Source organism: Alternaria novae-zelandiae (assembly GCF_023758075.1).
Source record: "Alternaria novae-zelandiae strain BMP 2774 chromosome Unknown scaffold_17, whole genome shotgun sequence".
Lineage (NCBI taxonomy): Eukaryota > Fungi > Ascomycota > Dothideomycetes > Pleosporales > Pleosporaceae > Alternaria > Alternaria novae-zelandiae.
The window spans coordinates 316525-338519 of NW_026056977.1; the positions used below are offsets into that span (position 1 = coordinate 316525).

Here is a 21995-nt window from a genome sequence, read left to right on the forward strand (position 1 = left end):
ACTACCTACACAGCGTCCCCGCTCAACCTCACCCCGCTCAACTGCTCCGCCGCCCAACCAAGGCTGTATTCGCGTCACTCTCTGGCGACACGCACTTCTCTCTCCTCATGAGTTCAAGTAGGCTTCTCATCGCACCATCTTCCATGTTCTTTCCCCGTCTCACTGACACCCCAGTCTTCCGTATCGTCCTCCGGGACGCAAAGCGGTACGACACGTACGAGACCCGTGAGTTCGACCTGCCGCTCAACAGCGAGTTTCCCATCGGTCGAGCGTCCAGCAACGCGGCCAAGCGAGAGCTCATGGCGGCACCCCATAACGCCTTCATCGACAGCCCCGTTATCTCACGACAGCACGCCGTCCTCTCGGCCAACGCAAACAGCGGCGTTCCGGAAGTCTACATTACCGACAAAGGCTCCATGCACGGCACCATGCTGAACGGTCAGAGGCTGTCTGCCAACACACCCACCAAGCTGAACGATGGCGATGTCCTGCAGTTCGGCACTGACGTTAACCGTAATGAGGGTACGTCCTCCCGTAGGCCCTCCAAACCTCCTCTTACCCTAGCTTCTGAGCTGACACCAACCCAAACAGAGTTCTTCGTAGCACGCACCTACACTTTCGAGTCGCAGCTATCACGCCCCTTCTCTCTTGGCTTCACCGTCCCTGATGCCGAGAGTGACGAGGAGGAAGTCGCAGAGCGCCGAGGCAGCCAGATCGATCCTTTCGTCATCGACGACGACTCCGACGCAGCTGATGACCACTCGGAGGCCGACGACCAAGAAGAGGTTACCATGATCATGGATCAGGTCCTGCACCCCAACGAGCATGACCACACTCTCAGTGTTGGTCAGGACGACTACCCAACTTCCGCAATGCGCACCACTCTTCCCAACGAGGACTACAACCCAGAGAGCTTTGCGTCCCGCCGTGACGACTCCCTCGAGCCTGCCAGTCCAAACCCTTCAAGCGATGAAGAAGACGTGGCCGCCCTTGGTTCTGATTCGGACAGCGAGGCTGGCAGCATCGATAGTTCCGAGATGCTGTCTGACTCCGAGCCAGAGATTCAGGATTCTGAAGACGAGGAAATGGAAGAGGTTGAACACAAGAAATCCACCACATCCTCATCCAACAAAGAGAACGAGGCGTCCATCCACAGCCAAGTACCCCAGACTGTTCACTCCTTCCCGCGCGATACACCGACGCTTTCGCTCTCGGACGTATACATGCCACAAGACGTAGCCAACACACAGCAGTCGCTACCACGCCTGTACATGTTCGGTATGCAGGGCTCTGACAGCAACTCCATGTCGAACAGTAACGTTTATGGAGATAACGCGCCTCCACCTCTGCCGCCACGTCCCTCGGCGTCTAGGGCAGCACCATGGTGCGATTCAAACTATCGCTCCTTCAGGGAAGTGGCCGATCTTCAGGAATGGTACTCCGAGGGCGTTCCGCCAAACTACTTGGGTACCAACTTTGGTGACCGACCGTCCCTGTTCAGTCCGGCTCCTCTTGCCCCAATGGCAGAGGCGAATGAGGCTCGTGCTCCCATGCCCCAATTCACTCCTTATCCTAGCCAACCCATGCAAGCGAGCCGTCTGCAGACACCACCACCATATTTTGTACCCGACTTTGAGACCTCCCCGCCGGTGCAGCCAGGTCGCCGTACCAAGGTCTCTATCGAGGAGATCGTTGAGGAGCAGCCGCCTACGCCTGAATCTGTGAAAGATTTGAAGCGCAAGGCAGATGTGCTTGAGGCAGACGAGCCTGAAGCCGTTCTCGGCGAGGCATCAAAGGCCGTCATTGACGATGAGCTTGCAACCTCAAACTCGGTAGCTGCTGCTCCAGTGAATGATGCTGCTGCAATCCAGACGGCTGCCATTATTGCCCAGCGTCCCAAGAAGACTCCCCGCTCAGTCCTCAGCAAGGTTCTCAACAAGGCTGCCTATCCCTTGCTTGGTGCTACCGGTGCCGTAGTCTCCTTTGCTCTTCTTTCCACCCTCCCGGATGCCTTCTTCGTGTAGGCCATGATGGACTTGATGGCAGCAGTCCATCATTCTTCTTTTCCGGAGTTCAGGGTAAGGCAAGGTGTACATGGCGGGGCGATTCTGGGATCATGATATCGGTGGGAGCATCTACGGATAACGGCAATCAGTGCTAACGGCGTTTCGAGAGACGTCAGAAGAGTCGGGTCCTGGGTTATGGGTGGTATGTGCTTCGGGATCCACTGGCGTTGTGTGTGTTTTTTTCCTCATGTCACGCCATGGTGCATGATCATATTACCTTTGGTTTGATAACGAGTTATGTGCAAGAATCTCCCCACTAGATGCTACTGCGTGTGTTGTCTAAGTGATGCGAAATGATAGATTGGGGTTTACGCGAAGCTTGAAATTCTTCGGGACGCTAAACCTCAAGCGGCTTGTGTTGAGGACCTCGGGAGCTCCACACCCACGTGGATGACCCAGACGTCACGTCTTCATCTCTGTCAGACCGGGCCATGGTAGAGTACGGGTACCTGTACCAGGTCTTATGTTGTTGTTATTGTTGTGGTGTATTTGGTGTAAACAACGTCTTTCGCAAACACTTTTTCCTAGCTACCATCTGCAACGCTCCGTACGATCCTCTACCAAAGTACCATCTCAATGACCAGTCCGACCCAGAACCAGACTGCAGTCTGAGTCAAAGGCGCACTCTATTCAAACCGTACGATCCTCTTCTGAAGACGTCTGATGAACTGTCACTGTCTTCCTAATAGCCTTCCAATCCTGCATATCCGTACTATTCAACACAGCTAACTCACTCCCCTGGAAACTACCCTGGTCTTTACCCGACCTCATGCCCGTGACCTTCGTTCTGACCTTTGTAGAAACCGACGTCCAAAGCGGTTTAAGATATGGCAAGCAAGCACACAAGACAGCAGTACAAACATGGATAGAGGTCCAAAGCTCGGTGACATGGTAGAAAACTGGTCAATGTCAGTGCTAAGACTACCAGTGTCAAACCATGGGACGACTCACTCTCATCGGGATCCTTCTCACGACCGAGAAAGAACAAAGATATCCGCACCGCATTAGTAATCACAACGAACCCGCCCAGCGCAAATATTCCCGCAAGCCCTACTTTCGCTCGCCTTGCCATCTGCAGCGTAAACGCCGTTCTTATCGGGACCAGCAAGATGGCCAGATCGATAGCCGCGTCGAGCGTAAGGAAAACATGTATAATGTCCGTCCAATTATCGCGAAATTTGTTCCGCTCATCCGTCAGTTTAACATCTTCATCGGGGCTGTAGGCGAGGGCCAACGGCCGGCAGATGCAGACTGTAGTAATGGTTGTGGAGAGGTACCAGAGGGAGGTGAAGATTATCAGGGAGAGCGAGGCGCGCTGGTGGAAGCTCGAGGTGGAGAAGATGCGCCGGTAGAAGAGGAGGATGGAGAGTTTGCAGGTGTATTGGGCGGTTATTACGACGAGGAAGGCGATTAGCATGGCCTGTTGGTTTGAGGGGGTTAGTTGGTTGTTGGGATGGGGGGTTTTGGGGATGGGAGGGAGTAGAGAGGAGAGGGGAGCGGGAGGTGGGGAAGAGAGGAATTGAAAGAGGGTTTATGAGAGAAATCGGGAGAGAAATTGGGAGAGAAATCGGGAGAGGGTGAGGAGAGGAGAGGATAAGAGAGGGCGATATTACCTTGCGGTAGCCACTGAGCAGCTTGGAGGAATCGTCCAAATGCATGTTTTGGACCTGGGTTCTGGTATATGGTCCGAAGTTCGTGAAGCATTCTGTTATCTGATAGTCAGTCCATTGCGGGCGCTGATGAACTCCTGAAGTGGTCGGTATGTACCTTTTAGGACGACGGCGACGGCGACGTAGTATAGAAGTAAGGTCAGGAGAATAAGATGATCGTCTTTTTTGAGGCCCTGTTTAGTCCTGATCTTGACGAAGAAGCGCGTGAAAACTGCGAGGCCGGCGATAAGGCTGCAGACGATATGGGCGATGAATATCTCAGCGTGGTGATAACTGAGACCTAACATTGTGGCGGGGGTATCGGTGACAATGATGATTGTGTCGGATCTACGGCTCATTCTGAATGCGGGCGAAAGCGCAATGGAACTTGAAAGGGCGCTAATGTGCGGTCGAGGCGAAGGAGCGCATATCCAGGATCAAAGACCGAGGCGGTATATACGAAGACGTAGAATTTGACCGGGGCGATATCAAGATAATCGAGCGGGTGCGATTGATGTAGCGAGATAGCGCCAAGACTGTTCGTCAAATCTGTAAAGCAAACGGATACAAGACAAGCGCGCGATTGTCGGTGGTCATGCAGACGCATCATCTTTCACTGTCCGTTTCGTTACCTGTCTTGAGCTATGCGCCGAACCAGCCGAGCGTAACTAGTATGATTCTGAATGTTGATAAAAACAGTATGGGGCCGAACCTAGAGTTACGTTCCCACTCTTAGGCCTGACGATGTCTTGTCTTAGATCTACATCCTTTTACCTTTTTTTTCTAATCCCTAGCATGTCTAACACAACCGTTTAGCTGTATAGATAGCTTGAACCGCAGAGATTTTGTGGTTAGGATTGTTCCGCTACCTGATGGATGGCTATCCTCGTGCTCTTTGCTAAAAGACCTGGGACCAACAGCCTTTCCCGTACTGAACTGTGCTCAAAAACAACAAAAGTATTGCGTCCCCCATGCTCACTTCATCTTGACCATCTCGATCCTCACACCCTCTGCCCATCTCGCGACGATCACCATCCTAGGGATATCGGTCCTCCCGTAACGGCCTCTATCGCGGTATCAACTAGAGGATCGAACTCGCCAACATCGAACGCCAACTGCTTCAGCGGACCCATTGCTTGTTCCATGAGGCTGATGTGTCTTCGAAGCAGTCCGATCATCTCCTGGGGCGCCCGTGCTTCTCTTTTGCGTTTCGTCAGCTCACTCTTTGACTTGCCAATCTCCCTGTAGAGAGGGAGAAGTTCTGCGATGAGTTTTCTCCTCCGCTCATGGTAGTCGCGTTCATCGCTGCTGTTATCAGAGTCGCTGCTTCCATGATCGCGCTCTCTCTGGTGTAGTTGATCTGTGTCTCCGTCTATCGGCGCGTCACTTGCTGCTGGTATCCTTTCGTGATCGAGATCGTTGGGAGGCGAATAAGGAGGGGGTGCCGAGTGACTCGAGAGTCTATCATGATCCGTGTCTGCATAGGTGTCGTTCGTCTCCGCGGTGTACTGATGTATTACGTAGTTGTTCTGCCCCATAGTGGCAAGACAGCTTCGAGCAACATCCACCTGAGTCTCGGCTTCCTGGAGTCGCGCCCTGCATTTCTGGAGCTCAACTTGGCGCTCCTTGATTTTGTTTTCTCGCCGTTCGAGTTCGGCCCGGCGTTCCTCAACTATGGCCGCACAAGTCCTCGTGACGCCTTCCATCGCCTCGGTATGTTGCCGTTGCATCTCAAAACCTTCCCCTGCACGTAGTCTTAGTGTTGGTCTTGTTCCGATTTCTCAGTGGTGTAGGCTTCGTACCTATAGTGTTGTCTGCCGACCCATCGTACATCCATGACGGATTGGATGGAGTCCTGCACATGATGCACGGAGATGTCTTGCCGGAGTTTTGTGAATGTTTTTCGAGTTTTTTAATGTGTCGGGTCGTTGTGCACGATAAGAATAATGTTGGTGTATCGTGGGAATGTCGTGGTATCAGAACGAGGAGGACGTGTAGCGCTGGTTTTATTCTTCTTTGAACGATGGTTGATGTGATCACCCGAGTCAGCGTGCGAGGTATGGTGTATTGAGTTATTGTTGTTGTAAAAGCTAAGGTGCTAACTTCTAAGGAAGGAGAGCCTATGTACCCGTGAGGTAATCACGTGACACAGCGCGTCGACCTACCTAGGTAGGTACAGCATGCCCACGAACCAATCATAACTTACAAATTATGCAAATTACCAATACTATAGGTCAACGAGAGCGCGAATATTGCGACGACTGATATAGGGTCGGACAAAACTCGTTTACGAACAGAGCCGTGTTGAGGTGCACTATATGCACGCGATATCATTTGCTCAGCCACGGTTCAAAGATGCCCGGGCAAAAACGCCGCACTATTCGCCCGCGCCCAACTTCCATCGTGCGCTACAACCAGCTCTACCTCTACAGGGCTTCCACCTTCCTCACGGACAGTCCCTTGCTTCAAGAGCCTTGCTATTGTTTCCACGGTAGCCGCTGCAGCATCAGTGTCAGCATGCACACTTCTCAGACCACCCTTCCCATCGTCATAGAGCGCGATACCCTTCTCGCCACTCAAGATGCGTGGGTCATGACAGCAGTCGCCACCAAGATATACCCATTTCTTCGGTCCTGTTCGAGCGAGAAGGTTGATGTGTCCAAACAAGTGACCTGGTGCATCGATGATGAATAACGATCCATCTGCAAAGAAGTCTATGGAGGCGGGGAACCCCGCCAGCGGCTTCCACTCAAGTTCTTTTAACTGGTTCTTGAACGCGCGTAGAGCTTCTGCCTTGCGAAAAGGTGGTAGCTCACTCGTTCGGTCGACAGGCAACTCATCAGGGTTGAATATCTCGGATGGATAAAGTGGCCCACCACCGTTCGCAAGAAGATGCATAGTCCCACTTCCGACCACAAATCGCGCGTTTGTGAAATCGCTGGGTGTACCCACATGGTCCCAGTGAACATGGCTCAGCATCACCACGTCCACATCTTTTGGGTCAAGTCCACCCCTTCGCAGGCTGTCAGCTGCATCCGGACTGACACTGGTAGGCTGGCGTTGCGCTATATGATGCTGTTGTGCTTCCCTGTAGCCAGAGAAATCGCGTTTGAGACCGAGATCGAAGACGAGATTGGATGCACCGTGTCGAATCAGGAAAGAGAGAGATGGGACCGTCGCACGTCTTTCTGGGTCGGCATCTGTGACGAACAATCTCTCGGGAAGGGTAAGCTGGCCGGCTTCGAGGGCTGAGATGGTAACGTAGGTCTGATCGTGAGCCGGTGCTGGAAGAACAACGGTGTCGTTACTTGAAGCCATGGCGGATGACAGGAGGCAATAGCTGGTAGTTGAGATGTTTCCAAAGAAGCCATATTTGGCACCAAATATGACATCGTGGTTGGAGAAAGCGTAGTTGGGGAAATCGCTCGCATGTATCCGTCTTGCGGCCCCACCTTGTCAACTACCCCGCACGCGGGGTCAACTCCTTTGAGATATCGAGATCTGCTGAATCCGTCAGTGTTAATAGAAGGTATATAGATTGAGACTCTGCCCAGGTGAAGTCGAATGGCAACTGCCCGCTCCGTATCAAATCGAGAAGTTCTCAAAATACCATGTCGTTTACTGTGCCGGAATCGATGCAAGCGCAGTACCTGGAGGCTTACAAGGAACCATACAGGCTACGATCAGTGCCAATTCCGAAGCTGGAGGAGCCGCATGACATCCTCATCAGGGTAGACGCTGCTTCGTATTGCCATACCGACTATGTCCTAGCGGAAGGACAGATGCCAGGATTGCCGAAATCTTTCCCTCACATCGGGTGCCACGAGTTCGCAGGGACGGTAGTCGCTCATTTCCAGACGCCCAGCAAGGAAGCTAGCGCGTTCGAGATTGGCGTAAGAGTCGGTGTACCGGGGCGTTCTTTCCATGCGTGTGGCTCATGTTTCGAGTGCAAGAACGAGCGCGTGGATGATCCCGTTGCTATGGATGAAGGAGGCTACTCGGTGAACTGTATCAATGCTGAGAACAAAGGGCTGAGCAAAGACGGAGGGTTCGCGCAGTATGCCGTTGTGGATGCGAGACAGCTATCACCCATACCGGACGGTCTGACCGCAGTAGAGACCGCTCCTCTGATGTGCGCCGGCGTGACCATATACGGGGCCCTCAAAAGATGCAGACTCAAGCAAGGCGATCGGGTCGGCATACTAGGAGCTGGCGGTGGTCTTGGCCATCTGGGATTACAATACGGCGTCAAGATGGGGTACAAGGTCCTGGGTATTGAGGCAGCAGATGAGCCTCTCAAGCTTTCGCAAGATGTCGCCTCGAGATTGGAGCCCCAGCCTTATATCGTAGACGCCCGGAAGAATAAGGCAGCGGATGTCGTTCAGGAGATCGGTAGACAAGACAACAAGAAAGATGTTGGCGAGATGGGACTGGATGCAGTGATCGTCCTGCCGGAAAGCCAAGCTGCTTTTGACTACGGCATGGCCCTGCTCAAGTCACACGGCACGTGCGTTGTCGTGTCGTTCCCGGAGAATGGCTTCCACATCAACTCGCGCGACGTCGTGTTTCGGGATATAAGAATCATCGGAAGCCTGGTAGGAAGTAACAAAGTGCTTCGTGAAATGCTCGAGTTTTCCGCCGAACATGGTATTCGCGCTTTGTCGACTTCGTTTCCGCTGGCGAAGCTGAACAAGCTCGTAGACGAATACCACAAGGGTCGGGGTGGAAAGCTTGTGGTGGACATGGCGATTGAAGCGTAGATCGAGTAGTAAGATACTTCCGCACACTCATTGCCTACCGCCAAGCCCGAGACCAACGAATCAGCCGCTTGTGACCGCAGGTGGGCGAGGGCCTGCCAATTGCGTAAATGTTGTTCGCCTGAAAGCTATGCAAAGCTTTAAATATTGTGTTGTTCTAGTCATCCTTATGGCCTTTGTGTTTCCAAGCTCTTGTTAGGCTATTGCACCCATGGTCGAGAGTACCGTACTGAGCAGTCACGTGTCGATAACGAGCCGGCGGACTGACGTCACCACCTGGACACACCTCCTACACGGGAAAAATGCGACACTTAAGCCTATCTTGGCTGGCGTGCGCCTAGCTATCTTGGGCCTAATTCTCAAAAGTGTCGCATATTTCCCGTGTAGGACGTGGACAGGCGCTTGAACATCAATGTGGAGATTGTCCAACTACACCAAACCACAGTCCGAGATACTTCAGACTTGAACTACAAGTTTCGTATTGCCTGAAATGCGCAATCTATCGCGCAGCACCTCCGCCTCCAGCCCCTCGATTTGATCTGGCCTTATGCCTATTGACTACAACGAAGTCACCTTGACCATCATCGAAATCCTCCAACTTAGCCTCTTTGACTTCTTTCTCATCCTTTAATTTCTTGTCCTTCTGTTCTTGTTGCTCAGTCCTCTCCTCCTTGATTGCATCTAATGCCCCAATCCAACTCTTGACAAACACCACTTCCTCCTCTTCCAAGTCCTCACAGACAACACAAGAAAGTGTGCTACCTGGTATACGATTCCCGTCTGTGTCCTCGGGCCACGGATAGAAGTATTTGCAGTACCAACAAGCGTATCCAGAACAGCGGCGGTCGTCGCGCGTTGTAACAGTTGCGTCGGCGCACTCCGCCTCGCAAACCGGCAATCCACATGTTTGACATGGGCCGCCGGGTGAAGCTATGGTGCCCGGTACGTTGAAGTGTGAGCAGTCGTGACAGACCCATCCGCGAAGAGGGGGGTTGGACTGCGTAGTGTCAATGTCTTGACCTGGGAAGAGGAGTAAAGAAATGTGTGAAGGAAGCGGCTCTTACGTTTCGGGCCATTTCTGCAGACTGTCTGACTGCGAATAGCATGATTCTTTGCGCTGTGAAGTTTTCCTGCTCTAGTATATCCTTCTCTTGCGTAGGGTTAGCACGAGAGTAGTTGGTGCAGTTGAGGTATACATACTGCTGACAACGTCCATGATGTCGAGTGATCGCTCCGTGTATGCAGGTACGATATCAATTGAATGTCGGAAGCGAAAGGGCGACGTGCTTGTATACGTCAGGTGCAACGAGATTGTTCCTGCTGCGAAGTGGCTACCAGCACGTGGAAAGCTCAAGATCACGCTAGGATAGTGTCGCGACTGCGTTTGCTCTCGCTTTCAACGAAGTCTCCGGCTTCTGCTGCATGATGCACGCATACTTCCAACACTATTCCCAACAGACCATCGCTACAACTTAACCACCCGCTTAATTGAGCAACAGCAATATGACGACACCCACTAGTAAGTCCCTTTCACCTTCTCTTCGCCCACACCACAGAAGTCGCTGACCCCTACCCAGAGCGCGAAATCCTCAACATCCCTTGCGATCTCACTAAAGCCGCCCACCTAGCGCTCGTGCAACTTGCGGTCCGAGATGCTCGCGCAGAGAGCCCAGCACAACGCGGATGGATCTGTCATCGCAGCTCCCACTACAACACGCCTGGGTCTCGCCATGTCTCAGGTTCTCTACGGCGGTGCGGCCATGTAGCCTGCCAGCCTGTCTCACTCCATCTGCAGCTTGGTTCAATGAGCCTGGGTAACTACTTCCCCCTCCGATGGGCACTATATGGTCAAACCTGATTCCAGTACAGACAATATACCAACCGCTTGTTTCGAGGTTCAGGTTACAACGAGGGAAGATGCGAGACATTATGGTTGGGTGTGTTTCTATTGCAAGGTGTATACTGCATGGGGTGACCTTGGCGATTGCGGCGCTGCGCGTCTGGTATGTGCGGCGTGTGGTGACGTCAAGGAGAAGGAGGTTGTCTTTGTGAGGAGGAGTTTGGCGGGACATGCTCAGTCGTGGAGGGGGGTGGACGGGGTGAAGACGAATGGACATAGTTGAAGAACAGTGAGACGAGCAAATGGTTGGGTAACTTGAGAAGCAATCGAAGCATTCATGAAAAACTGAACACCCTGCAGCTTACGTTGACTTTAGTTTGCCTGCTTTGCATATTTTTATCTTGATGTAGGCCGCAGGCCTCTTTAGTTTTCTGTTGTGCGAGGTGGTACCTAGGTGTGAGTATCGCGTTTTTCGTATGCCATGCAGTGTGAACCCAGTCGTAGTGCATGCCTCGGGCGGTTTGATCTCGTATCCCGTATACCTAGGTAAGTGGCGCACTATTCTCGCTTTGCTCTGTCACCGCGTCTGTCGCACACATGCCATACAGTGACGTTAAGCGTTGACGCGTCTTCGGTGGCATATGCCTTGGCAACCTAGGTACAGTGTAGAGAAGCTGTCGATAACGTGAACATGGCACGGGCGTTGTAATTCCGAATTCTATATGAAATTGCGCATATATGATTGGACAAAGGCACCTCATATCGGGGGTTGTTCTGTCCGACGTAAACGAAATCCGAGCACCTCGCTCTTTTATAACAGTGCGCGGGGGCACAGGCAGCCCAGGAGCCAGGACGCTGCCATCGGCGGCTCATGTCTCCCGAGCACCGGCCTTTAGCCGGACCCGAGACGCTCGTTTCCACCAACCTTTTGCGGGCTACTCGTATCGGTGAGTACGTTTCCAGCACACCGGATTAGAAAGTTATGCGCCAAATCCGACGATGACTGTCATCAGCTTCAGGCAGACATTTTTACAACTTCTCTTATATGGGAGCCTCTGCATGTCGCTCTCATTCGATTTTTCAACACAAACAGAAGCAAGCGCGACTATCGACTTTTCATCGATTCTGGTTTTGTCAGGTTCTGCCATCGTTTGGCGCATGCATCATTTGTCCGGTCAGTGCCGTGTCATCTGTACACCGGTGTAGTTGCCTCGCACTCGCACTCGTGCTTTGGTGTTGCGCAATCCATACATCGTATCGGCCGTATTCCAGCCCCCCGGACGAAACGAGTCCGCGCTTTTGCGTCATCCACATTCGGGTCCATCGCCACCCAACCGAGAAGCTTAGATCTTGTATTTTGCCCTATCAAGCCTAGCGACGTCCGGCTCGGACAACGGCTTGCCCTTGCACTACAAGGATCTCTAATCTTCTAGGCCCGTGGGTGGCGCGCTGAAGGATCTCAAAGGAATTGCAGGAGAAGTTATTGTTCTTCCCCTCGCGACATCCCCTTAAGACTTCTTGGAGGCATTTCGACTGCTGCCCGCCAAGTATCAGCAACGACACGACAAGACACGCTCATCGCCTTGAGCATGGACAACGAGGACTCAGCAACGTCGACGGGAACGGCCATCTCCGCGGCCATCGACGAGAAGCATGAGTTGCACAACGAAAAGGAGGCCAAGCCTCCCACAGCTGGCCTCAGTGATCAAGAGAAGGATATCATCGACAGGCAATTGACTGCGCCGAACCTCACAGTCGGTTACTTCTCGCTATTTCGCTATGCCAACGGAAAGGACAAAGTCGTCATGGTCATTGCGTTAATCGCCAGTATCGCAGCTGGTGCTGTTATGCCACTCATGACGGTAAGTAGCATTTCGTACTTTTTTTTGCACCACTCGAACATGGACGATTTGGTCATGTAGATTTTGAGTTTGATCACCAAAAGGAAACACATGTTCATCCGAGTTGCGGGAACTTCGAGCTAACTTAATTCAGCTCGTTTACGGTAACTTCGCTGGAAGTTTTACCAGCTTCTCAGTCGATGCAGTCGCTGCTGCCAAGTTCCAGGACCAGATCAATCAGTTTACCCTCTACTTCGTTTACCTCGGCATTGGATCTTTCGTCACTTCTTACATCAGCATCATTGGATTCTCGTACACCGGAGAGCGCATCACACGAACCATTCGGGAACTTTACCTACGTGCCATCTTCAGACAGAACATTGCGTTCTTCGATTTCCTCGGATCCGGTGAGATCACCACTCGCATCAGCTCCGATATGAACTTGGTGCAAGATGGCATTGGTCAGAAAATCGGTCTCTTCGTTACCGGAGTGTCCATGTTTGTTTCTGCCATCATCATCGGTTTTATACGATCCTGGAAGCTCTCTCTGATCATGCTGGCGGCAACACTAGCGCTTATTATGATGATGGGTGTCAATGGTACTATGATGAAGAAAGCTCAGACACTCTCCATCGACGAATACGCCACTGCTGCTTCCCTGGCCGAGGAAGTGCTGTCTTCAGCTCGCAACGTTGCTGCATACGGCACTCAGAAACGACTTGAGGAGAAGTACAAGGCCTTTGTAGACCGCGCTACGAAACTGGACTTCAAGGCCAAGTTCTGGCTTTCTATGATGATTGCTGGCATGATGGGTGTGCTGAACCTCCAGTACGGCCTTGCATTCTGGCAAGGTAAACGATTCCTCGATGATGGGGACCTTGGCGTTTCCAACATCTTGACTGTAGTCATGGCACTCATGATTGCTGGCTTTTCCATTGGACAGAACTTGCCGCATATTCAGGCTTTCGGTGGAGCTACTGCGGCAGCTACGAAGGTTTTCAACACGATCGAACGAAACTCCCCCATCGACCCGGAAACGGATGCAGGCATTGTACCCGATGACTTTGTTGGCAACCTCGAGTTCAGGAACCTAAAGCACGTATACCCATCCCGACCGGATACTGTCGTATTATCGGACTTCAACCTGGACGTTCCATCAGGCAAGATGATTGCGCTCGTTGGTGCATCTGGGTCTGGAAAATCGACCATCGTTGGACTGTTGGAACGCTTCTACCTTCCGATGGAAGGCCAAATATTCTTGGACGGAAGAGACATTACTACACTCAATCTACGCTGGTTGAGGCAACACATGGCGATTGTGAGCCAAGAACCCGTCCTGTTCAGCACAACCATCTACGAGAGCATTCTCCACGGCTTGGTCAACACGGAATACGCAGACGTATCGGACGAGAAGAAGATGGAGCTTATCGAGAAGGCTGCCAAGATTGCCAACGCTCACGACTTCATTATGGATCTTCCAGAGAAATACCAAACCAAGGTTGGAGAGCGAGGTGGCTTGTTATCTGGTGGCCAGAAGCAACGTGTCGCGATCGCTCGTGCTATTGTATCAGACCCAAAGATCCTCCTCCTAGATGAAGCTACCGCAGCCCTCGATACCCGCTCCGAGAGCGCAGTCCAGGAAGCTCTCGACCGCGCGTCGCAAGGACGTACGACCATCGTCATCGCTCACCGACTCTCCACGATCAAGAAGGCCGATAACATTGTGGTCATGGCTTTGGGCAGAATTGTCGAGCAAGGCACTCATCAAGAGCTCATCAACCGCGGAGCTGTGTACGCAAGTCTAGTACAGGCTCAGGAGCTTACCGCAAAGATCAGCCCCGCCAACAGGATGACGCTTCTCGACGATCCTGAGAGTAAAACGGACGGCGTTGTCGACGAAGAGAAGCTTGCTTTGATGCGCACTGTTACATCCGCTCCTTCAGAATTCCAGGCCAAGAAGGACGATAAAGACAAGGAATACGGCACCTGGGAGTTGGTCAAGTTCGCTTGGGAGATGAACAAGGGCGAGCACTCAACCATGACCATCGGATTGGTTTTCAGTTTCCTCGCTGGTTGCAACCCTGCCATCCAAGCCATCTTCCTGGGTAACTCCATCAATTCGCTTTTATCTCCTGGAACATCTCTCGGTGGACTCAACGTCAACTTCTGGTGTGGCATGTTCCTCATGCTCGGAATCGTCATCGGCTTCTTCTACTACGTACAGGGTATGACACTGTCGAAAGGATCTGCCAGGCTTGTTGGCAGCGTGCGAACGCGCGCTTTCGGCGCCATGCTTCGTCAAGACATGGAATTCTTCGATGGTGACACGGTCACTTCCGGTGCGTTGAGCAACTTCCTCTCTTCAGAGGCGAATCGTCTCGCCGGTCTCAGTGGCTCTACTCTCGGAACGATTGTCAGCGCCGCCGCTTCCATCCTTGTCGCCTTCATCGTGGGTTGCTCTTTCGGGTGGAAGCTGGCGCTTGTGTGCTCGGCAACCATTCCACTTGTCATCGCCTGTGGTTACTTCCGATTCTATGCTCTCACTCGCATGGAGAAACGAACCAAGGAGACATCCGATGCTGCCAGCTTCGCTTGTGAGGCGGCCTCTTCCATTCGTACCGTGGCCTCTCTCTCGCTGGAGAAGCATCTCTTGTCCACCTATCACACCAAGCTTGCAGACCAGGGCAAGGGTTACTTTAAGTTCACGAACGTGTCCGCAGTGCTCTTTGCGACATCCCAAGGTCTCAGCATGTTCATTTTCGCCCTTGTGTTCTGGTACGGAGGACGTCTGTTGTTCAACCAGGAGTATACTGTTTTGCAGTTCTTTGTCGTCTACTCTTCCATCATCAACGGTGCTCAGTCAGCCGGTGCCATCTTCTCCTTCGCGCCCGACATGGGCGAGGCCCGGGACGCAGCGAAGCTTCTCAAGTCGTTCTTGAACCGTGTTCCTAAGATCGACAACTGGTCGACTGAGGGCAAGAAGATTGACAGGTTGAGCGGCAAGATCGAACTGCAGGACATTCGTTTCACCTACCCTGGAAGACCGGACCACCGTGTCCTGCGCGGCATCAGTCTTTCTGCGGACCCTGGCCAGTTCATCGCCCTTGTCGGCGCATCCGGTTCTGGCAAGTCGACGGTGATGCAGCTGCTCGAGCGGTTCTACGACCCGACAAGCGGTGCCGTGCTCGTCGATGACGTGGAGGTCAAGGACTACAACCTTCAAGACTACCGATCGCAATTAGCCATCGTCAGTCAAGAAACAACGCTCTACACTGGCACGATTCGAGAGAACATCCTTGCTGACAAGGAGGAACTGGGCGATGACGCGGTCATACAAGCGTGTAAAGACGCCAACATCTACGACTTCATCACATCGTTACCTGATGGTTTCAACACACTGGTCGGCGCAAAGGGTGCTCTACTGTCTGGTGGCCAGGTACGTTCTCCAACTCATTCACTTCTCTTAACCTCACTAACATGTCTTCCAGCGCCAACGCATAGCCATCGCCCGCGCCCTCCTCCGCGACCCCAAGGTCCTCCTTCTCGACGAAGCCACATCCGCCCTCGACTCCACCTCCGAACGCGTCGTACAAGCCGCCCTCGACTCCGCCGCACAAGGCCGCACCACAATCGCGATCGCGCATCGCTTGAGCACAATTCAACACGCCGATGTGATCTATGTCTTTGACCAAGGCAAGATTGTAGAGAAGGGCAGACACGAGGACTTGGTGGCCAAGAAGGGCGTTTACTTTGAACTGGCGAAGCTGCAGGCTATCGGCGCACCGCAATAGTTCCAATGAGCGGGAGCTATTCTGCATACACGGCGTTTGGAATTCATGGGACGCTAGAGCATATACTTGTAATGTTTTTCTTAGATCGTTAGGCTGGTACTTGTGTAGATCTTGGGCATATGGAATGCCTGTTTCTCTGCCTTGGGCGGTGTACACTCAATAGATAATATCTCTCTGTTATGGCTTTCGTATACCTAGGTTCGTTGTGTTGAATCACCCTGGGGACGGCCCGGCAGGACCTCGGGATGCCGCCCCACAACCACGTGAACGCGTGTCGCGATGCCACGGTGGAACACGCGACTTCTGGGGACATAGTGTCATCGTATTTGCGACTCGTTTTGATCCAGCGTCACTTCACTATATACAGGATGCAAGGCTATTCTCAGACGTGTAGGTTTGCCAAGCAAGGCTCGCCCCCAACGATGCTTTCAGGCGTCCACGCCTCGACCCAGACCGCCACCAGCGAGTCACGATGGCTCGACTGTCGCCTTGCGCACCTTTAGCTGGGAGAAAGGGACATTCTGCGCCCAAATATAACCCGTATCAGCACATCGCGACTCCCTTGACGCCGCCATCCACCGCAGAGTTAAGAAGATGCGCAACCCCAACGGCACCCGTATCCTACTCCTCCTCCTACCGCCCCTTCTCTTCCTCTTCGGCCTCGCCGCCCTGACCAACATCCTCGAGCGCATATCCAAAAACTACTTCAACGACGGTCTCGGTCGCGATATACGCAGCGGCGCGTCCCAGATAACCTTGTCCCGCCCCGGCTCGAACGACACTACCGTGACCATCGATACAAACAACGCGCCCACAATCACCATACTAGCGTTATGCTTACTAGGATACCTAGTCAGTCTGCTCAGCGCGGCAGGAATATGGCAGTTGAGAAGGACAGAGGGCACAGCGGGACATGAGAGGATGTGGACGTGGATCATCTTCGTTAGCAACATCGTGATGGTTGGTGCCAGTCTGGGTGTCTTTGGATACGTTACCTCTGTCCAGAGTAGCGATAGTAGCTGGGAGAATTACGAAGACATTGGACAGGACGAGCAGGAGCACACGAGAGAGACGTGGGCATGTCAGATCGACAAATTCTTCCCTGAGGAAGACTGGGCGGGTACTGCATGTGGCACTGCGAAGGCGATGAGGTACATGGTCATAGCCATGGCTGTCGCTGCTTTATCGGTCTTTGTTAGCCTATGGGTTCTTGTACGGGCGAGAGGAGGGGTCAAGTGGGCGTTTGGCGGCAAGGGGAGATATGCGGCGTTTGCGAGTGTGTATGAGATGCAGCCACCTGGTCCGCCGTCGCCTTATACTGGACCGCAGGGACAGCAATGGGTTCAGCAGCCGGGACAGCAGTGGATGGGTCAGCCGACAGCACAGCAGTGGGCGCCGCAACCTTATCAGCAGTGGGGTCCGCAGCCGGTGCAGCAATGGGGTCCTCAGCTTGTAGCTCAACAGCCTGTCGCTCAGGTGCCCAAGTCAGATGTTACTACTGTAGGGCAACGTCCGGTTTTCGGATGAGCTCGCGACGAATATACGAAGTGCCTTTCCAAAGTCTACCGCGACATGGAGCATCCTCCTTTCTGTGTGTTTCTCTAGGGGGCTGATGGTATAGAGTCGATTCACTTTCACCAGGAACCACGAGAATCGCTTTCACCGTTCACTCTCGTTTGCGAAAATGGCGTCTGACCGATTACTCTATTACACTCTCAGGTCAAACGCCCCAGAAACCAGACCCCAGCCGCCATGACGATGAGCTCTTCCCGCCGTATCACGCCCTCAGCGCGCAGTTCTAGGTCGCTTGACATCGCTCTTGATAAATCAGAAAGTCTTGTGGGGAGCCAGAAGAGCAACAATCTCGAAAATCTGGACTACCCGTACAACAAGACCGACCGCAGACCTGCTATGCCCTACACGGTAGGCGCTACGTTCACTGCGTACCGTCACGTACCACCTGCGCCTTTCGGTAACGGTTACAATACCCCATGGCCGCCTTTCAAGACAGGCCACTTCAGATTACCACAGCTCAACTACTGCCTTATCCGACCGCCAATTGAAGGGCGTACGCTCGAAGATTCCTACACGCTTACCGTCACCGACACAATACGTACCGGCTCTATATACGGTGCGCAAGTCGTCTTAGTCAACGGAGATATAGTAGCAAAGATATACGACCCGCTTTACGACGACGAGTTCGACATCTTCGACGACAAGCGCGATGTTGTCGTACTATCTGACGGAGATTACTCCCGCGAGGCCGCCGCGTACGATGAGTTAAGACGAGATCCTAAGACGCAGCGCGTCGTCCCGGAGTACTATGGTAGCTGGACTATTGACGTAGACACGTTGGTGGACGGCCAGATGTACACACGACATGTTCGGCTCATACTCATGGAATACATACCTGGTACTGTTATGACCGCCATACGGCCTCATCTGCTCTCTGCACAAACTCGCTCAGCAATCATGAAGAAAGTCCTGGAAGCCGAGTCCCTCATCTTCGCCGCTGGCGTCCTCCATCGCGACATCGCGCCTCGCAACGTCATGCTCGTCTCCCCATCACCTACATCTTCCCTCGACGACCCAGACCCCCGCGTCGTCATCATCGACTTCAACGTCTCGAATGTCATTCGGCTCAGCGAACCCCGTCCTGGCGACTCCGACTCCGCATACATACAACAGCGATGGCCGGGCAGGATCATGGGTCCTGTGACGAGGTTCTGGAATGCGATGAGCGATTTTGCGTTCAAGGGGTGGGTTGGTAGTAAGGCGGAGACGACGAATGAGTGGCTGTGGGAGTGTTTTGGGGGGAGGGAGGAGTATGTGCCGCTTGTTAGGGATGCGGGGGATATGAAGGCTTGTCCTAAGATTGATTGGGGTGCAGATCTGGAGAATGGGGGCAATGCGGACGGAAGTAGAGCTGCTGAGTAGATGGTGAACAGTCCGGACACAGGCGGTGAGAAACCATGAAATCTTTGTCATGGGAGAGTGTGTTCAATATTCCATTACATTCTAATCGTTCGCTCTATAGATATCCCGGATTACTACATCGTCTTTCACGCATAACTACCAGAAGCCCAGGTGTACCCATAGATACTACGTTGTAAGCACTGACTATTCCCTGGACTCACTTTCGATTCCGGCGTCTTTAAATGCCTTGATGAGCCAGCCTAGGAGAACTTTGCGAATGAGACCTGACTCCATGAAGCCAGTTGCTTCGTCGCTCTCCTGTACCCAAGACACCTTTGGTCTAGCGCTGGCTGATGCGGGTTTGCCATTCATCTTAGGCTTTACTGGGTCAAAATCGAAAAGTAGCAGATGGTCCCAGTTGAAGAGTGCGACGTGCTTGCATTCTGTGCGGATTGCATAGGCCCGGACTTGCCTACAGTAGGGTTCCGCGTTACCTGTGAGCAAGGTGCCTGTACCCTTCCAAGTAAGATCGGCTTGCTTTTTCTTGCGGTCTTCTAATGTTGGATTCGTCGTAACAATAGCGTCCTCAAAGTCCTTGTAGCGAATGTACTGTCGTCGCTTGAACTCGACGACTGCAATTGTTTCCTTGGAACCGGAGGTTTTGAAGATCAAGTCAGTACGAAGAGCAGATTCCCCAACCTTTTCTTTCTCTGCGTCTTTCTCTGTGTCCTTCTCTGCGTCTTTCTGTTCGTCTTTCTGTGCGTTTTTCTGTGCGTTTTTCTCGACCTGGGTCTGCTCTGAGTGAAGAGTCCATTTGCCAGGAAACATTGCATGAAGCACCTCGGTGATAGGATCAAGCACATATGTCATAGTTGCTAGTACAACTCCAGCCTCATTGTCTTGTTTAATCTCAGGGCGCTTGGCGGAGATGGTCCTTGAACCAAGGATCTGATTCAGCATTGGTTGATTTAGAAACTCATCAGCAGTCGTCTCATGCTCCACGATAGGTGTGTAGAACAACATCTCAGGGGGCGGCGTGTTCTTTGTAGTGGCACCAGAAGCTTTCACAGTCTTGACCGTAACCTTGTCGTCAAGTTCTAGGACGTATATCTTGTTCTGGAAAGACTCAAGAATTGTTGGCGGTGAGGAGGAATCAGGTGTCATTTTGGCGATTGAGGAAGGCCTGCAGGTGCTGCTATCGTGATGAAAGAGTTTGGGAGCAAACGATCGAAGTGAAGTGCTTCAGTTCAACGGGGTTGAGGTTTCTATTGGGTTGAGTAGACAACAGTGGGAAGAGCTCAAGGAAATCTGGGCGTGATATGTGAGAATTGCAAATTCATGGGTCCTACGTCCCACCCGCGTGACATCACTTGCCTAATTAGAGCAGAAGCTGGCAGTGAAATGATGGTAGGTGTATCTGTTTTACTCCGCCAGCGATATAGTGACTGTACAATGGGGTTGCAACAGGCTAAGACTCTCGAAGGAAGTTTCTGTCCCTGAATATGTTCACATTTCTCTACCTAGGTAATCTAGTGAACTCAAAGCCGCGTTCATTGCCCATACACAAAGTCGACGAGAATCAGCCCGCAGACAATTTCGTTCAGATGAGTGATCGCACAACGAACGCTAAGTCATTGTAGGTACCCAATGTGCTTACTACAAAGAGTACGAAGGCCAGTGAGCACGAGCACGAGTGAATTCCGAGCCACGTGATGGCGCGGTGCGGGAGCTAGCGTGACTTGGCACACTTTGTCCCTACTTCTACCAGTAACCTTGTCCCGCGCACAACTTCACTACACGACACCAGATCTCCGATGGAAGCGCAACTACTCCAGCCGATCAGCGAGGCGCAAGCAAGCGATCGCGCGTGCAGTAATGACCACTGCCCATCGGCTGCTCCCGATGACACCAGATCACCATCACAAAGCGCCGGAGCTGAGCAAAGCGATACCGAGACTAGCGACATCGACTTCGAGGAGACGCCAGTGGTGCCCTACGTTATAGGTCTGACTCTTACGGGCACAAGACATGCGCCACCTGAGCCTTTCGGCTATAGATACACCACGGAATATCCCCCCATGCTGGAGAACTGTGATTCTCTTTCGCAGGCCGAGCTTTGCTGTATGCGACTTCCTCTGGGTGGTCAGACAATTCAAGATGACCAAATCACTCTCACTATAACCGATATCATCAGAACCGGATTCAACACGGGTGCGCAACTTGTGGTAGTCAACGAAACTATGGTTGCCAAAATCTTCGATCCGCTCTGTTACAGGGACTACGACTACGATATCGGCAGCATCAACGTTGTTTACGATGCAGATGGCGATTATAGTCGCGAAGCTGCCGCCTATGAACAGCTACAGAAGTCATCTGCGGCTAGAGAAGTTACACCTGCTTTCTACGGCACCTGGACTATTCCTGTTGATACTCAGCTCCGCGACGGGGATCAGCTCCAGAAGCACACTCGCCAAGTGCCTCTGGTTCTGATGGAATACGTACGAGGGGACACGATGCGCAATGTCGATGCCCGAGCATTGACGGAACAGATACGGTTCAGCATTCTCAGGAAGGTCATAGACAACGACATTGTCATATTTCACGCAGGCATCGAAAATCCTGATACCAGCCCTCGAAACATCATAATAGCTGGTCTCCAAGCCAATCCAGAAGACAACGTACCAGATGGTATCACCGTCAAAGAGATCGATTTCAACATTGCTACTGTCCGTAGTCACCCGGGAAGTCACAACTACCAAATGGTACGTGAGGTCGACGAGGAACGTGCGGCGTGGCTCCCCAAGCTTCAATCGCCAATGATTCGATGGTTCAACGGCATAGAAGATTTTGCGGGAGATGGCTGGTGCCCTAGTGAAGAAGGAGAACCCGAACTGTGGCTATGGGAGCAGTATCATAACGATGAGCGCTATATTCCCGTCATTTGGGACCCGTCCCAACCCGACGTTAGGCCAGTGCGCGTGGAGTTCGAAAGTGTTTCCGAGACAAGCGTCGATTCAGGTCTGGGTTTGGACATGGCCATTGAGAAAGGCGACGAAGACGACGGGAAGAGCGTTGTTGAGTCCGATGAACAAAGCGCGCTGTCTGTACAGTCGTCATAAGCTTTGCTGGGCGTTG

General features: G+C 52.6%; 10 protein-coding genes across 10 annotated transcripts; 7 read left to right on the forward strand and 3 right to left on the reverse strand.

Annotated features, from left to right (window-relative positions):
* Positions 1-107: 107 nt before the first annotated feature.
* Positions 108-2024, forward strand: J4E88_007923 (uncharacterized protein; the record flags this gene model as incomplete). The annotated part of the gene is made up of 3 exons (XM_049401537.1): positions 108-117; positions 175-522; positions 592-2024. The coding sequence occupies 3 exons, from the start codon at positions 108-110 to the stop codon at positions 2022-2024; spliced, it is 1791 nt and encodes a 596-aa protein (XP_049252610.1).
* Positions 2025-2979: 955 nt separating this feature from the next.
* On the forward strand, positions 2980-3418 carry J4E88_007924 (uncharacterized protein; the record flags this gene model as incomplete). Its single annotated transcript, XM_049401538.1, has 2 exons — positions 2980-3202; positions 3290-3418. Coding segments are annotated over 2 exons (352 nt in total), but the record flags the coding sequence as incomplete, so codon positions are not given.
* Positions 3419-4743: 1325 nt separating this feature from the next.
* On the reverse strand, positions 4744-5552 carry J4E88_007925 (uncharacterized protein; the record flags this gene model as incomplete). Its single annotated transcript, XM_049401539.1, has 2 exons — positions 4744-5424; positions 5547-5552. The coding sequence occupies 2 exons, from the start codon at positions 5550-5552 to the stop codon at positions 4744-4746; spliced, it is 687 nt and encodes a 228-aa protein (XP_049252612.1).
* Positions 5553-6064: 512 nt separating this feature from the next.
* On the reverse strand, positions 6065-7033 carry J4E88_007926 (uncharacterized protein; the record flags this gene model as incomplete). Its single annotated transcript, XM_049401540.1, has 1 exon — positions 6065-7033. The coding sequence occupies one exon, from the start codon at positions 7031-7033 to the stop codon at positions 6065-6067; it is 969 nt and encodes a 322-aa protein (XP_049252613.1).
* Positions 7034-7326: 293 nt separating this feature from the next.
* J4E88_007927 (uncharacterized protein) lies at positions 7327-8475 on the forward strand (the record flags this gene model as incomplete). Its single annotated transcript, XM_049401541.1, has 1 exon — positions 7327-8475. One exon carries the CDS (start codon positions 7327-7329, stop codon positions 8473-8475), a length of 1149 nt encoding a protein of 382 aa, XP_049252614.1.
* A 3426-nt stretch (positions 8476-11901) lies between these two features.
* Positions 11902-15944, forward strand: J4E88_007928 (uncharacterized protein; the record flags this gene model as incomplete). The annotated part of the gene is made up of 3 exons (XM_049401542.1): positions 11902-12174; positions 12308-15589; positions 15642-15944. The coding sequence occupies 3 exons, from the start codon at positions 11902-11904 to the stop codon at positions 15942-15944; spliced, it is 3858 nt and encodes a 1285-aa protein (XP_049252615.1).
* Positions 15945-16538: 594 nt separating this feature from the next.
* On the forward strand, positions 16539-17471 carry J4E88_007929 (uncharacterized protein; the record flags this gene model as incomplete). The annotated part of the gene is made up of 1 exon (XM_049401543.1): positions 16539-17471. One exon carries the CDS (start codon positions 16539-16541, stop codon positions 17469-17471), a length of 933 nt encoding a protein of 310 aa, XP_049252616.1.
* Positions 17472-17696: 225 nt separating this feature from the next.
* On the forward strand, positions 17697-18881 carry J4E88_007930 (uncharacterized protein; the record flags this gene model as incomplete). The annotated part of the gene is made up of 1 exon (XM_049401544.1): positions 17697-18881. The coding sequence occupies one exon, from the start codon at positions 17697-17699 to the stop codon at positions 18879-18881; it is 1185 nt and encodes a 394-aa protein (XP_049252617.1).
* Positions 18882-19064: 183 nt separating this feature from the next.
* On the reverse strand, positions 19065-20024 carry J4E88_007931 (uncharacterized protein; the record flags this gene model as incomplete). Its single annotated transcript, XM_049401545.1, has 1 exon — positions 19065-20024. One exon carries the CDS (start codon positions 20022-20024, stop codon positions 19065-19067), a length of 960 nt encoding a protein of 319 aa, XP_049252618.1.
* Positions 20025-20674: 650 nt separating this feature from the next.
* J4E88_007932 (uncharacterized protein) lies at positions 20675-21979 on the forward strand (the record flags this gene model as incomplete). The annotated part of the gene is made up of 1 exon (XM_049401546.1): positions 20675-21979. The coding sequence occupies one exon, from the start codon at positions 20675-20677 to the stop codon at positions 21977-21979; it is 1305 nt and encodes a 434-aa protein (XP_049252619.1).
* Between the last annotated feature and the right edge of the window lie 16 nt (positions 21980-21995).